At 31.1% G+C, this 18,094-nt stretch overlaps 1 protein-coding gene across 1 annotated transcript; it reads left to right on the top strand.

Moving 5' to 3' along the window:
• Nucleotides 1-13,424: 13,424 nt before the first annotated feature.
• LOC101206662 (expansin-A4-like) lies at nt 13,425-15,085 on the top strand. The gene is given in 3 exon segments (NM_001305741.1): nt 13,425-13,596; nt 13,694-14,012; nt 14,599-15,085. Coding segments are annotated over 3 exon segments (780 nt in total). The 5' UTR covers nt 13,425-13,445; the 3' UTR covers nt 14,909-15,085.
• Nucleotides 15,086-18,094: the final 3,009 nt, after the last annotated feature.

The raw sequence follows: 18,094 nt of genomic DNA, 5'->3' as shown, positions 1-18,094 counted from the left end.
TGTTTTTCAACATGTTTCCATATAGTTTATTCTTCTACTCCTCCTAGAATTACTCTTTTGAACTTTGGATAAACAACTTTTGTTCGTGCAAATTGAGATTGGGTTGCTAATTAAATAAAACTTTTACATACTAATATTTTGCTTAATTCTAAGACAAAAATTTTAATAAATGATCCGACTAACTCGGACATTTATGGTTCGAGTTGGGTTAGTTTCATTATTCAATAAAAGAGTTATTTGGATTGAAGAAATGTACCACTTAAACCATTTGAATTTTTCTTATAAGAATCCCACCAAAATCATAATATTAAATTCTTTTAGTGTTAAAATATTGCATCTATTATGAGTAGATTGAATGACATAGTCTGCATACAACAAAAATATAAATGACAAAGTTGAAATATAAAAATGACACCATACATATAATCAAAAGGGGTCAGATATAGGAAAGGGAGTTGAAACCAAAATGCTCCGTTGAGACCGAGCCTAACAAGGAGCTACTAAGATATGTCTTGTACAATGCCCCAACTCAAAGGATTTCCTTACAACTAAAATGGGTCTATGGATAGGTGTTGGCCGAGGTTAGCCTCACAAAATGTTGAGACACACCCTCGTATTTTTTGACCCAATGAGTTAGAAATTAATTCTAATGCAATTTCAAAAATCCTACCGAGAAGAACCCATGTCAATTACATCTATGGTAGTTTCATGGAGTAAGGGGAGTTCATAAAATATTTGAAAACCAAACCAAAATCGATTGTATGCAATTTGATACAGTTTGTGTTATATGAAATCATTTTTTATGCGGTTCGGTTCGGTTTAATGTTATAATCTGATTTTAATTAAACAAAAGTGAACCACTTCATTTTTAAAAAATCAAATAAATTTAAAGAAATGTTCATAAAATTTTTGTTTCTAAAACTTGGTTAAATATGTTAAACTCGTAATCCACTAAGATCTAAAATAGAAAGGAAAATTTTATATAACTCGATGTTTTGGTGGCTTGAGATGATCCAGAATTTAAAACAAAAAGATAAATTTTATCAAGCTTAGATGCTTTAGTGGCCTAAGATTCTCCAGGATTTAAATCGAACCGATGCAGTTTGATTTTGATTCGGTTTGACACAAATGTGTGGTTTGGTTCGGTTTTGTATGAGATTTTTTTTACATTTTGATTTTAGCTTGAAATTCAACAAGTGAATTGAACACCTCTAATGGAGGAGTTTAAATTACCTTTAAATCGAACAGTCCATATTCAAACTACTTTTTTAACTTCTTAAAGCTTGTGTGACAAACATATAAAAAGCCTTTTGAAGATTTTAAATTTATAGTTTTTGTCAGTAAATATAATCAACCAATAGATTAGATGCTCAAGTATCTAATCACACTATATTATTATTGTTGTTTATTATTGAATAAAAAGGTTTATTTCTTTATTAACTTCCAATAATACAAGTATAGTTATACACAAAATACTACAACATAAGGAAAGAATAAATACAATAATTATTTTCCAGCTATATAACCAAATCACTATAATTACAGTAATACCCTCCCTCAAACTCAAGATGGTAGAGTAGAAACCACCTTGAGTTTGTGAAGTAACTGAGTGAAACGAGGAGAATGGAGAGCTTTGGTGAAGATATCGGCAGGTTGGTCAATCATTCTCAATGTGCTTTGTTCGTTCATGAAATACATCATTGTGAGCAATCTGAATAGCGCTACGGTTATCACAATGAAGAATAGTGGGTGATGTCTGTGGGGCTCCCATATCAGTTAGAAGCCAACAAAGCCATAGTAATTCTAAAGTGGCATCAGCCAGAGAACGATATTCAGACTTTGTGCTAGAACAAGAAACAAGTAACCGGTGCTAAGAGATAAGAGCATCACCTAAATAGAAGCAGTAACCGGTGGTAGATCTTCTATAAGTAGGGTCACTTGCCCAATCAGCATCAGAGAATCCAAAGAGGACTAAAGAGGATTGTGAGGAGAACTGTAGACCATGACCCAAAGTGTCTTTAATATAGCAAAAAATATGGAGAACTGCAGTGAAGTGAATGGTACGAGGAGCAGCCATGAATTGACTAACAATGTGAATTGCAAATGCAATATCTGGACGAGTCATAGTTAAGTAAATTAGGCTACCGACAAGTTGTCGATACAAAGTGGGATTGTCAAGAGGAACACCATCAAAAAGAGTGAGTCGCACATTTGGATCTAGAGGTGTTGAGGACGTGGTAGAGTCGGTAATACCAGATCAACTGATGAGGTCAGAGGCATATTTAGCTTGAGATAAGTAGTAGCCATCAGATAAGTATGAGATCTCAAAACCAAGGAAATAGTTTAGGGTTCCTAAAGCTTTCATCTCAAAATGCTTATCCAAATAACATTGCAAATCAGATATGGCTTGAGGGTCATCACATGTAATAATCATATCATCAACATATAAAAGAAGGAGCACAATACCATGAGATGTGTGGTGAGTGAATAAGGTCGAATCATGAGGGCTAGATGTAAACCCGAGTTGAGTAATAGTGGAGCTAAATGTCGCAAACCAAGCTCAAGGAGCCTGTTTGAGACCGTAGAGAGCACGACGAAGAAGGCACACTTTCTGAGGTGGCGGAGTAGTACCACGTGGTGGTTTCATATAAACCTCTTCAGATAAGGTTCCATTGAGGAATGCATTTTTAACATCCATTTGAAGAAGATGCCACTGTTTTGCAGCTGCAATGGATAAAAGGACTACGAACAAATATCATTCGAGCTACTGAAACAAATGTTTCTTCATAATCAATGTCATATTCCTGAGAATAACCTTTGGCCACAAGTCGTGCTTTGTATCGTTCATAGAGCCATCAGAGTGCGTTTTGATTTTTAAAATCCACTTACAGTCGATAGCTTTCTTTCCATGAGGTAAGTCAACATAGTCCTAAGTATGAGTCTTTTCTAGAGTTTCAAGTTCTTCATTCATTGCTTGCTGCCACAAGGGGTTAGTAGTGGTTTCCTTGTACGAGGAAGGTTCAACTAAAGACATGATAGTGGAAAACAACGGTAATCTTTAAGATGAGGATTTTCTCTTACCCAAGTAGATTGTCGGACTAGTACAGATTCAGGTTCCTCACAAGGGACAGATGGAAGATCTGGGAGCGCAGAGATAGGATCAAATTGAGTGAGCTCAGATATGGGTAGGGGACAAGGTGTAGTATCGGGTGGTGAGACAGAAGTGGGGAATAGATCGATAGAAGGATCAATAAAGAATGGGTGATCAGGACTAGAGAGGGAAGCATGGAATGAAGAAAGACTAGAAATCATACGATGTTCCCAAAAGGTGACATGACGAGATATACGTAGTTTGCGAGAGTGGGATCCCAACAACGAAATCCTTTATGTTCAGTACCATAACCCAGGAAACAACATAGACGAGCACGTGGTTCCAGTTTGATATGTTCATGAGGATGTAATAACACAAAACATGCACAACCAAAAACCTTAAAATTAGAGTAAGCGGGGGAAGTACCGTATAGTCGTTCAAATGGAGAAACATTGTAAGTGACTTGAGAAGGAAGACGGTTGATGACATAGACAAAGGTGAGGGCAACCTCTCCCTAAAATTTTTCAGGACAGGCAGTAAACCGAGTCTAGAATGTGACAATGTTTGCATTCAACTTTTTCATTTTGTGGGAGGTGTGAGGACATGAGCGTTGGATTAGATTGCCTTGTTGGGCAAGGAAGGAAATAAGACGAGAGTCCTTGTATTCCATCGCATTATCAGTGCGAAGAATTTTAATTATGCTAGAGAATTGTGTGTGAGTTGCAAAATTAACATAGATTTGGTATAAAAAAGAACGATGTTTAAGAAAATAAATCCAAGTAAAACGAGAATAGTCATCAATAAATAAGACAAAATATCGATAACCATTAACAGTAGTACATGGAGCAGGACCCCAAATATCAGAGTGAATAAGGCCAAAAGGTTTATCACATAATGAAGCAGAATTAGAAAATGATAATGCATGTTGTTTCGCAAGTTTACAGTTTAAACAATCAAAAAGACTAAATTTTGAGATATTATTCAAAGTGTCAGTAGAAACTAAATTACGAAGTTTATCAGAGGATGCATGACCTAGACGAAGATGCCACTGATATATAGTGTTATCAGTGACTAGTGCAGAGATAGGTGGAAACACATGAGAGTGTTGGAGAGATGTGAGCTCAAATAATCGTCCCACCTTTCGTCCCGTACCAATCACTTTTTCCATCTGAGAATCCTGAACCTGACACCCATGAGAAGAAAAAATAATTGTTAGTCTGAGATCACATTATTGGCCAACAGAGGCTAGGTTGAATGTGAGATTTGGAACATGATAGGTGTTTGATAAGTTTATGGTGGGTGTATTAACAGTGCCAATGTGAGAGATTGACATGTGATTACCATCAGCAGAGTGAATTGGGGGAAGAGATTGAGCAAGAATAGGTGAGGATAAAAATGAAATATCTGAAGCCATGTGATTACAACAAGCAGAATCAAGGAGTCAAGAAGTACCTGGAGTGACTGCAAGAGCAGTAGAGTTGGAAGAGATCATCTGTTTCAGTAGGTCATGAAGATCATTTAACTGAAAATTATGAGGTGCAGTGATGTCAGATGAGGTGGCAGCAACAACAATAGGTTGAGAACCAGTTTTTGGAGAAAGCTTGGGTTTATGTGAGTAACCAGGAGGACGGGGTAGGCGAGTGGGACAGTTGTCCAAGATGTAACCTCACTTGTGACAATACATGCACTCAATAGTAGGACAATTAACAAGCTTATGACCATGAAGCTTACAATATTTGCAAAAAAATAGACTCATTAGCAGGTCGTGGATGTGTGGTTGCAAGAGTGACGTCAGAAGGTAGAGTGGGGATAATGTCAAGTCATTTTTCTTCAAATAAAATTTCTGGATGGCAACGTCGAGAGATGGTAGGGGGTTGTGATGTAACAATGCAGCCCGAACCGATTCATACTCTAGACGAAGACCTATAAGAACTTTGATGAGGCGAATATGATCAGGACTAATTTTTGTTTGATCTAACTGAGTCCAAATAGGCTAAAGAGTTGCAAGCTACTCATTCACAGATTGTCCTCCCTCTTGGCTTAGGCTAATAAGACGAAAATTTAATTGATAATATTGGGCAAGCCCAATAGACTGAAATCGTGTTAACAAAAAATTCCAAAGCTCTTTTGACGTATTAAATGTATCAAATTGAGTATGAGTAGCTGGAATTGAAGTATTACCCAACCAAGTGATGATTTGATGATTTTTGTTATCCCAATCCTCAAGTTTTTCAATGTACTTGTCGTCTTCTGTAGTGACATCAAATGTGTCGGTATCATCATTTTCAGTGGTATCCTTAATATTTTTCACTAGAGGAGTAGGTTTGACCGGCTTGGTGGCATCGCCAGTAACGATACACCATAACTTTCTACCGATCAAGAAACTTCTCATTTGGTGAGCCCAAATAATGTACTTCGTCTCATCAAGGATGGTACTAATAGGACGAGCAACATCATTTTTCTCCATCTAAAAAGGTTAGTAAGTAATGCAGCCAACAAATAAATTCTCAATCAAAAGAAATGTTAGAAATAGAAACAATAACACACTGTCTCCCAATCAAAAGGAATGTTAGAAATAGAAACAATAACACACTGCCTAGTGCCAAATAGAGTGCAAAGAGCAAAAAAGTTGGTGGACAAAGAACTGAGATGCGAATGTGTGAAGAACTGAGACAAATCTAGACAGTAAACCCATGGGATGTATTCGGAGATGGCTGAAGATTTAATCTGAGGCTGAACAAAGAGGCTGATGCGCGAACTAGATGTTGGCTTTTTGGCCCTTAATCTCAAATTAATTTATTTTAATTATTCAATTAATTTATGTTTTGATGATAACAAATCTGATTTTTTTATTGACAATTTTATTAATTTGAATAGACCATATCGTAGAGCTTGGAAAAATGATTCTAACGCCTCTTGAATCACCCAAATCGAAGTTCAAATGAAGAAAATATTGCTAAAAGAAGCCTAACGAAAAAATACCCGAGATGGTGACGTGGCGACCAAGCATTCAATTTGAACTAATTAGAGAAAGCCACTCGGAGCAATGAAGGAGTAACAAATGTGGCTTTTTGTTATGTTTTATTGGCTTTTATAAAGAAAATGAACTTAAAAAGAAAATTACTCTAATATTATTATTTTTCCTTGTGTCTAACGGCTAGTTTTTTTAAAAGATGGTGAAGTTGCTTTATTGGTTTCTTTTTAAACAAAATATTTTGAAAAGATATATTATTATATTATTATTTGTATTGTGTCTGACTGCTAATTAAGTTTAAATCTCAACCATTCATTTTTCTTTTACTTATATCTAATTAACCAAAATGATTTTGAATTTATCTTTCCTCTTTTTTTAAATACTCACTTTTCCCAAATTTTAAAAGACAAGATCATTAAATCTTTACAATCTTCAAGCAAAAAGCCAACATTGTTATTCTCTCTAAAGCTTCCTATTTTTATTCTTTTCATCTTATTCTTGAGAGCTTCTTATTGTATTGTGAGGATTAAATTTGTGAGCTTCAAATTGTATACTCACTCTTTTAGAGAGTTTTTTTTTGTGTGATTTAAAAACTTCAACATATTGTAACGGTTAGATCATAACCCATGGAAAAGATCGGGTTTACTCTTGAACCCGAAAAAGGAGCAAGAATCGATTCGGCTCAAATCCGTGGAAAGAGTCCAAAGAAGATTTTCAATCAAAATCCCAAGAGGTGCTTGGAAAAGTGGATGTAGGTTGAGTTTAACCGAACCACTATAAAATTACGGTGTCTTCTTCTCTAACTCTTTTCTAATTATTTTTTAATTTAATTTTAGTTACATATTCTTATTGGTTGAGTTTGATTGCATACTTCCATTCATATATTTTTATCAATCTTATTATTTAACAAAGTTTACAAAGTTCTTTATTTAAATTTAAAAAGTATCTAATTAGTTGATTTTACTTTTTATTTGTCAAAAAAGTTTATTTAAACCTTATTCACTCCTTCTAGGGTTGCCATACCGATCCAACACTAGGCACTTGAACAAGTGAATCAGCTGAATCTGAAGATGTGCGAAGTGTGATGTACAAACTGAGCACGTAAATTGAACAAATGATGCGCGAATGATGCGCGCAAATGGAGAGATACAATCGATCTGAAAAAGGACGAGAAAAAAAACAATGATGGGCGGACGGGTTTAGATCTGAGCAAGATGAACGACCAAATTACTGAAGAATGATACTTGAATGGAACGGAAGCTTTGGAGGAGTCGATCTGCATAAGAAACAGAGATAGATCTGGTGCGAATCAAAGAAAAGATTCACGGCAGCAAAGGGAGTTTTCAGGACGAAGACAGATTGATTTGTGAATCGAACTGATGCGCGAAGGTGTTGCCTGGACGAAGACAAACTAAACAGGGAGATCTCATCTTCTCCGGTGAGTTTCACGGCAGGAGGAGTGATGACGACGGCTACACAGGACCTAGGTTAGAAAGCTATGATACCATGTTGTTTATTATTGAATAAAAAGGTTTATTTCTTTATTAACTTCCAATAATACAAGTATAGTTATACAAAAAATACTACAACATAAGGAAATAATAAATACAATAATTATTTTCCAACTATATAACCAAATCACTGTAATTACGGTAATAATTATTGAAGTTACGTTTTCAAAATGTCTTGTCGGACTTTTCAAGAAAGTCGGCGAGCTCTATGTGTTCTTTACGGAGCACCATTATCGTCTTCTCTCCCAATGATAGGGTTTTTTTTGTTTCAGTCATCCCGATGTCGATGTGCTTTTGGATCGCTATCTCACCGAAAAATTGTCGCCACCGAAGCCAGCGGAGAGTTACATTCCTGTAGCGGAGTTTAATCGTGATTTTGTGTCAAAATTTGAGGCAGTGGAAGGGATGCGATTGGAGGAATTGAAGGATTTTTTATCGGCATTGATGGATCTGAGAGCCAAAGTGGGGGAGCGAGTTGAAAAATGAATTGGAGGGCCTTAGTACGTTGCCAACGCTACCACTGTTGCCGCAGCTAATAACATCGTCGTCATTTCACCTTGCTGAAAATTGAGTTAAATTACGATATTGTGAAACGGTGTACTGCATGCATGCATCTATGAAACTTGTGTTAAAGTTTATTTTATATATCCACATCGTATATTTATTTTATATATCCATATTGTATATTTTTCTAACTATGAAATTCTTACATATTTTTCTAATCATTTGTCCTATTAGTTCATATGTTAGCTTGAATTAACTAACTATTGCAAATATTTCCTAGATTTATGAATTATGAGTATGATTAGTAAAAATGATCGATTATATTCATCAATCAATTATTGTTGAAGTTTCACAATTTAATTCAAATAATTTCTATCAATTTTTGCATTCTTATTCTTAGTATACTTAAGTTATCCCGAAGCTAAATTCTCATTTATTAATTTTAATCATTTTCCTTCATTTTTATTGCTTTCAAAAAAGGGTTTTTTAAAAAAGTATAACAAACTTGTAAAATATTTATAACACGTAGAAAATTAAAATTTCGAAAACAAAAAAACCCACAAACTTACAATGAAAAATACCCTAGTCAACACGCGATTAATCGGTCACACCTGTGTGAGTAATCTTCTTCTAAATGATTGTGTGCTACAGTCCAAACGAATGATCTACGATCGTTTAGCTCATGATATATACATGATCATGTAGTTCTTTTTAACGGTGGGAAAAATGCTTCAATCTTAAACAATTGTGTTGATCATACTAAACGATCGTGTTGACTATGGTAAGCGATTGTTTAGATCATATCTACACGATTGCGTAGTTCTTTTTAAACGATAGAAAAATGACTTCAAATCTAAACGATCATGTTAACTATGGTAAGTAATCGTTTAGATCATATTAACACGATCATGTAGTTCTTTTTCAACGATGGAAAAAAGTTTTCAAATTTAAATGATCGTTTACCATCGTGTTCACAATGATAAACGATCGTTTAGACCATGTCAAAACGATCTTGATATTCTCGAATATGAGGAATATGAAGTAGATTAAAAAAAATCTTGTGAAAAACGGTGAAGATGAAATAAAAGATCTAGACAAAAAAGTAAATTGTTTAAGAATATAGGAAAGAAAATCTAAAATATGAAAAGAGAATATGAATAAATTGCAAAGAAGAAAGAAAAAGAAAAAAGAGAAACCGTTTCATGGTCTTTTGTTTTTTCTACGTAGGCCGTAAATATTATTGTGTTTTGTTATGTTTATAAAAGTTAACTTAAAAAATAAATTATATACATTTTATGAAAAGAAAATATTATACTTTGTAGGGTATATATATATATTATATTTCTAATTTTTGTATGGATGAAATGGTAGACCAAAAAAAAGAAAAGAGGCAAAAGAAATAATTGATTTTGTAGTTCCAATTATTCCATAAATCCCAACTACTACTGAGGTAATGGTTTATTTCAGCTGTGGGACACTACACAGCTTTTATTATGTACCATCTTTGTGGACTCCACTCTCATTGTCCTCTGACCCCACCATATTTCCTTTCATCCTAGCCGTTCATCCTCTCCCTTTTCCCCCTTTCCCTTCCTTTTCTTTCTTCTTTTTTGGCAACCCTTCCCTTCCCTCCCCTTCCCTTCCCTTCTTTGGTAAAATCATAATTTTACCTTTTTTGGTGATATCCTTTTATAATTACTTTCTAAATATCTTCCATTTAAATTTATTCAATTTTTTTTATCCTCATTTTGTATTTACAAATACCTACTTAATCGAATATAATAGAATACATCAATTATATCTACTATCGCTTCAAATAAAAATAATTTAATACGTGTTATATAGCTCCTATGTTAGATTTTAAATAATGAAATGATTTGAAAGTTTCGTAACAATTTTTTAAACAAATAGGCTCTTATATCACTTCAAATTATTTTATTTTAGATCACCATGTGGAACGTGGAAGTGAGGTTGAAATGATTAAATGTTCACGTTTTAAATAAGTTGAAATCAATTAATATTTACGAAAATTGTATTTAAATGAAGTGTTACATTAATTTTGAAAATAACACAATAATTTTAACAATTTCACAATCATTCAACAACATTTTTTAATCGTGACTTGTAGTGGATGATGATATAATTAAATGGGTAGAATTGGGTTCAAATTGATACAATATTATATTTTGTTTGAATTATTTATTAATTTGGTATTTAAAATATATATCTAATATCTTCATATATAACATTTTCAACATTCCAAGGTTAAAACTTAAAAATACTCAAACTAAATAGTCTTTCAAGAGCAGAGATGAAATTACATGATTAAAACGATAATAAACACAACCCTCTAATGTGCTTTCTTATTTAATTCATTTTGGTTCTTTCAATTTTCAAATGTCTAATTAATTATTTTAATATTTTTCTCTAATTTACAAGAAGTCTTGTGGAAACTAATAGATTCTTTCAAATGCTCTTGCATTAAAAGTGATTATAATTTTTCAAAAAAATCTTAACTACACTTTAAGTAAGTAGCAAGATTGATTAAAAATAAATAAATGTGTTTAATGATCATATATATACTTTCATTCTCATGATTTATAAAACCTATTCTAAACTGTCATTGTAAATACTTTTTCAAAATAAATAATAACATTTTTTCAAAAAAAGGTTAAAAGATATTTATTATTTAAATTAAATATAATAATGGTCTATATATGTATATATATTACAAAGCACAAATAAAAAGGAAAATAGAGATGAAAAAGTTTAGAAATATTGGATTTATGTAAAATAAAAGGATGTAAATATAAAAATGGTTGGAGAAATTGGAAAATATGGATGAAATGAAAATAGGGAAAAAGAAAAAAGAAAAGAAGAGGTAATAAATAAAGTGAAAAAGAAAGAATATTTACCCGAGGAAACGCGTTGACACGTAAGACAGAGAACGTAAGAACTTCACAATATATATACACACATATGCATAGCTGGATTCCATTTTATCATATATATATATATATATAGTCAATATTATAAGTTTTTTCTAATAAAAAATATTAAAATTTAAGAAAAATCTGTGAAAATATTATAAGTTTGTTTAGGTTTACTCTATATATTTTAAATAAAGGATTTCGGGGAACATATTTTTGAAGCAAATTTGGTGAATTTGAAAATTCAACTCTTTCAATCTAACAGATTAGAGAATTTAGGCTTCCTCTCCATCTTACTTATTTCTATTTTTATGTTTTAAAAAATCTATATATATATATATATAAAAAAAATATACCTAAATGAATTGAAATTATATCGTGAAAGTAATGTTAGAAAAGATTTAAAATTAATATATATACTAACAAAAATTATTTTGGAGTTCACAAAATTTATTATTTTTTAGTCACAAACCAAATATAATCTTATTTTTTCAAATATATATTATTAATAAGAATATTCTATTAAATATGTGAACGATAGGTACTGACTAATATTTGAATTAGTTTACCCTTTAAAAACAATTGATAAGTACACTTTAAAATTACTTAGACATGAAGGAAACCATGAACTTGGTAAAAGAAAAGCTATAACGCATGTCAATTCAATTCCAACATGAAATATTACACCTCAAGTCTGAGTACTCACTCATGAAATTCATGATATATTGTGGCATTCATGTAATCAAATTGTAAGCTAAGCTCGACAAACAATTGTAAGCTAAGCTCGACAAATTGTGTTTTGCCTCAATAATTAAAGAACTTAATTGGTAGCGAGGCTCACATGATTAATATGGTAACAAAAGGAAGTTTATGATGACAATCAATTATCTCTAACCGTTTATGATAACGTCCTACTCAATTATATAAGTAACGCTTATCTGTTCTAAAAGACAAATATATATACATACAAAACCAGGGGCTAATAAATACTCAAACATTTTATTAAGTTTACTCGCTTAAACACTCATTTATACAATTTTGAAACTTCCTTAAACCACATTCCCCTAATGTTTCTAAGCTTTTAGATTTGTTTCATTTGTGATGAAAAGAATTTATGTGACACAATAAACTTAATTGGGAACAGTCTACTTTTATTAGACTAAGTATCATAATTCTTTTGACAAAATAAAAAGTATACTAACAATTATTTAATTAGGTTATCCAACTCTTTTTTTTTTTTTTTTTTTTTGCTAATTAAGCTCTCTACAGAACTTTATTCAATGTTTGCTATAATTTGCTATAATCTAGTTATTGCAAATTTGGGTATGATGATAAAAGTAAATTGTTCATACATTTTATTAAGTATGAAAAAGAGAAACAAAGTATGTTAAACATAACTGTGAAAATTTTCATATTCATGACTACATGTTTATTCAATCACACACGTTTGTGTTATTCGTACGTCAGATTGACAAACATTCTTCATACTAAGCGTGTCTATTATTCTTTATATTAAGAGTGTTTGCTTCAACTTCACATATCAATTATGCTGCGTGGGTCTTAGTGTAACAATATTGTTTTGCATATACTAAATGTATGCAATTTTTTTGTCACATCATGCATTTTGACATCGTTTCCTTTTCATCTCGCTTTAATTTGTTTTGGTACGATCTGAGCAACATCTTACCCATAATTTTAGTTCTTAGCATGCATGGTTAGGGTCTCAACACCGGGGCCCTTGCTTGGTCCTTCATAGTAATGACTAAGCCTAGGGTTTTTCTTCAATAAATTTATCGAAGTTCAATAATATATTTCAAAATTATATGTACTATGTCATTGTCTAAAAATTATATCATAATACTCCACGCTAATATATACAAATATTTCATATAAATGATTAATAAAATATTAAACTATAAATTCGGTTGTTTAATGGATGTTTGAAATGGTTAAAATCACTTTTGTAAAATATAATTAAGGGAGAACTTAAATTTTAATTTTAATTTAACCTCAGTTAAATTGCTACAAATTCTACAAAACCATAGTATTAAATGTTACACATGAAAGTTGATTTCAAATCATTAGGAGACCTTAAATATATATATATATTTTAAGCTTTCGATTTTTGTTTAATCCATTCTCCACATTGGCCTCCATCTACTAAATTAAAATTTTCAAAATCCCAAATCAAATTACCCCTTTTTTTCCCACTTTTTTTTGTTATTGAAACAAAATAAGTGGGAAAAAAAAAAACCCAAAAATCCTTAAACTAGTTTCACACACAAACACAAAAAAGATTCTACATTAAATGGAGGGTATAAGAGTAAATTGAGAAAAAGGTTCTTGTGCTCCATAAGTACTGCCTCATCCCTTCTTCTCCAAATGCCCAATTCCACTCACTTTCCTCTCTCTTTTCAGTTATTAAACCTACAAAAATGCCTAAAACCGCCATTCTCCTCTGCATTGCATCTCTCATTTCAACAATGTGGCCGGCTGCCGCCAGAATTCCTGGCATCTACTCCGGCGGTCCATGGGAGAGTGCCCACGCCACGTTCTACGGCGGCTCTGACGCCTCCGGCACAATGGGTAGGTTGGAAAATTGAAAAGAAAGAGATTAAAATGGAAATGGGTAATTGTAGACTTCAATTTTTAAATTTTTGGGTTTTTCTTTTTCTGTGTGTAGGTGGAGCTTGTGGGTATGGGAATTTGTACAGCCAGGGGTATGGAGTGAACACGGCGGCGTTGAGTACGGCGCTGTTCAACAATGGGCTGAGCTGTGGTGCTTGTTTCGAAATTAAATGTGCGAATGACCCAAGATGGTGCCATTCCGGCAGCCCGTCGATTGTTATTACGGCTACTAATTTCTGCCCTCCCAACTTTGCTTTGCCCAGTGATAATGGCGGGTGGTGTAATCCTCCTCGCCCGCATTTCGATTTGGCTATGCCTATGTTTCTCAAGATTGCTGAGTATCGCGCCGGAATAGTTCCCGTCGCCTACCGCCGGTCAGCCTCTTTCTTCCTCCCCTGTTTTCTCATTCATTTTCTGTTCAAATAACCATTTTACTCCTTCTGTTCTAACCTTTTTATGTTTTATTTATATATTATTTTTTCAAAAGATTATCTCTTTCTTTAATTAAACTAAATGTTTGGATTTTCTTTCTTAAATTCTAAATTAATTTTCTTGTTTATAGATAGTTTCTTTGTTGTGTTTTAAAAATGTTTATTAATTTCAAGGAAAATTAAAAAGGGTTTCTTTTTTTGTTTCCTTTCAATAATAAAAAAAAACCCAACTATTTACAAAAAAAAAAAAAAAAAAGAAGTCGGCAGAAGGGAAAAATACGAAAGTTTATTTTCTTGGTCTAAATATGAATTAGTTGGGACTATGCATCTTACAAATTTGATTGCAATTATTTAAAAATATTCATATAGAAGTGAGAAATTTGATATTAGTTGTAAAATTTGAAAGTAGAAAGAAAAAAAAGTAAAAAGTTTGTGTAATAAAATTAATAAATTGAGTAGATGGAACAATTTAAGAAAGAAAAGAAATAAAATTGTGTAAGTAATAATTTGAAAAGCGTGTGGGTGGCAGAGTGGGATGTCGTAAACCGGGAGGGATCCGGTTCACAATCCACGGGTTCAGATACTTCAACTTGGTCTTAGTGACCAACGTGGCGGGTGCAGGAGATATCGTGAAGGTGAGCGTGAAAGGCACGCGAACCGGGTGGATGAGCATGAGCCGTAACTGGGGTCAAAACTGGCAGTCAAACGCCGTTTTAGTGGGTCAGGCCTTGTCTTTTAGAGTCACCGGCAGTGACAGACGGACCTCCACCTCCATCAACGTCGCACCCTCTGATTGGCAGTTCGGCCAAACCTTCACCGGCAAGAATTTTAGGGTTTGAATCACAACCAAAGAGGATTCAGATTATGACGTGGCCTCCTCAAGTTTTTGACTATCAAAGTAAATATTTTAGGGCTGACGTGGCTGAACAAAAGTGTGGCCCACAGTCCTACATTATTATTATTATTATTATTATCAATATTATAATTTTCTAATATAATGTTTTTATTTTTATTACTATTAAATATTAAATATTAAATATTAATATTAATATTAATATTTATATTTATTTATATTAATGTGTTAGCACTTTTATTTAATTATGTAGTACAATTGAATACTGCCCAAATTTATTTTTGCTATTTTATATATATATATTAGTAATTACTAATTTATTGCATTTTTCTCTAAGTATTTACTTTGTTGTATTATGTAACCATCAAAATTTATTGTTGTTTTTAATACAACAAGTGAAAGTTTAAATTTATTTTTTAATGTTAATACCTTTTTTTTTTTTGTAATAATGTCATTTGAAATGTGTGATAATTAATTAAGTGTTACTTGTCAGCGCACTTAAAGTGGTTGCTAAAGTCGTTTGTATTAGATGTGATGAAAATTTATTACCATAATGAAAATTAATAGCAAAATAATGAAAATTGATAGCAAATTTATTTGTTTATTTATTGTTTCTTAGATACTAAAACAACATATTTTAACCTCACAAAGTTTTAGGTTGATTTTTAAGTTTACATTTTTTTTCTCTTGTATTTTAGTATTTTATAAAATATTTTTAAGCAACTTTTATACAAATTACAACAAAATCATCCAAAATATTTATAAAGATAGCAATACCTGGTATCATCCAAAATATTTATAAATATAGCAGTATCTCATATGTCATTTTCTTCTAAAATAATAAATAATTATTTATGATTGTTCAGCAAAAATGCTTGAAAACATAAAATGTAGTAAAAATATAATTGATATTTATTTTTCAGTAGCACTTTTTCTTTTTTTGGAATGTATTCATTCTTATATTCTATACTTTTTATAATTTTATTAAATTCATCCTAAAGTTCATTAAATAATAAGATTACTATTTTATTAAAGATAAGTTAATTAAACTTTATAATAAACCATGTAATTAAAGGCCCTCAAAATCTAATCATACATAATTAAAGAGAGTGGATAGTTTTCAAGATTTCCACTCATGAAAAAGAATTTAATTTTATTCAACCAATTAATTAGATATTAAAGAAAAAGGTATTGTGTTTGATACTCAAATGTGTAACCCACCATTAATTAGAACTAACACTATTTATTAATAATACCACACATTAATTAAAATTAACATTATTTAATCATCATTATTAGTAGTAGTAGTAATTCATTGATTATTCAATAATACTCAATAATTAATTGTTCCTATTATTTTTATAAACAAAGGTAATTGAAAATTTGAATCCTTCCAAAACTATTTAACTATCCACAAAACATTTCTTTATTTGTTCAATAAAAACAAAATTAAAAGTATAAAAGTATCAGCATACATTAAAATAAATATAGTCTCCAATATTATTACCAAATCAATAAATAAGGGTCGAAATTCATACCATACGAAAATAGTTAAATAGACTAATAAATATATACTATATCAATATTTTAAAAATCATTATCAAAGTTGAGATTGAATAGAAACACATCAAAAAGTTTTTTTTTTTGCCTAACTAAAACCTTTTAAAGACATACTTTAATTTGATATAGAAAAAGTTATAGTGTTATCTTTATTTTAAAATTAATAATATTTATTGTCTTAATAAATTATGAATGAAAATAGTGATACGACGGTAATATTGGATGGAACGTTGAATTATGGAAATGAAAATTTAGGCATAGGGTTGAAATTATTATATATATATATATATGGGTAGAGTGACAAATTTCTTTTCCCTATTAATTGAATCACATGAATATATCACATCAAGCCAGCAAAGCACATGGGTGGGGGAGAAGCAATTGTTAAATCCCACTTTTTAATTTAATTTTATTATTATTATTTTCACTTCACTTTGGGGGAAAAAATGAAGGGTCTTTGGATTCTCAAAGGCAAATGAAGCAAAATTACAAAAAGTGCTTTGGATACCAACCTAAATTATTTTGAGCTTTGTGTTGTTATTTTGAAGGTGGAAAATGGTTAAAGGGATTTTATTTTTAAGGAATTTTAAATAGATTTTATAAATCCAAACTTGTGAGGAAATCTACAACTACTTATAGACAGACAACTCAAATTGATAAGGACTAATCAGTGTTTTTTCTTAAAAAATTTGATTACCCTCTCTCAATTATTTAGGTAAGAAGTAGCTTAGGTTTATAACTATTTTCAATTTTTAACTTTGTATGAAAAGGGAAATTAGTTTTGAAGTTTTAGTCAGTAGACTTTTTATGTTAAGTAACAATTAAGTCTATATATCTTTAATGGTTTTCGTCTCAAAATTCATAACAATTTAATTCTCATCATAAAATGTCTCATCACAATTTGACGTCACTTCTTATCTCGACGTGATGACTTAATTTTAATAATATTATCAAACAATTTATATCAAATCAATTTGTTGATATATAAAGTAAGAAATACTGTTAAATCTTATGAAAAAAACCATTTAAATTTTACTTTCGATATTTTATTGTTTAGATTTGACTCGTCTATCAAAGAATCTTAAAAAAAATTTGATAGCAAGAAAGAATAGCCAAATCTAAATAATCTTATACCAAATATATTACAAGCACAAATGTCAATTAATCGCGTGTTAACGGACGTATTTTCAATATTTTTTATTGTGGACCTTGCTTTTTCCATTTATAAAATTCTTCTATACATATATTTTCTTAAAAAAATTACTTAAAATTATATATTTTATATTGGTTGAGTTAGTTTCGTATTAATAATACAGGGAACACTAAAGAACAAAATTTAGAAAGAAACATTTGTTTATCACTGTTTTCGATACTTCATATCAAATCATATTTTCGTAGTTTATGTGAAATAATTTAATTTCAATCTTCTTATAAACTACCACAGTTAATTTTTCAATAGTAAAAAGTTAGAATATAAAGAAAAAGGGATTTAGATGAGTAAAAGCAATTGTAAAGGATGCAATTTATACAAAACAGGGGGAAAGTAAAGATTCTAAAGAGTGTGAGAATCAAAGCTTTCCCCCAATTTTTTTTTAACAAAATAAAAAACAAT

The sequence above is a fragment of the Cucumis sativus genome, chromosome 1 (genome assembly GCF_000004075.3).
Source record: "Cucumis sativus cultivar 9930 chromosome 1, Cucumber_9930_V3, whole genome shotgun sequence".
In the NCBI taxonomy this organism is placed as follows: Eukaryota; Viridiplantae; Streptophyta; class Magnoliopsida; order Cucurbitales; family Cucurbitaceae; genus Cucumis; species Cucumis sativus.
The sequence above is the reverse complement of the archived record's forward strand: the minus strand, read 5'-3'. Positions and strand labels throughout refer to the sequence as shown.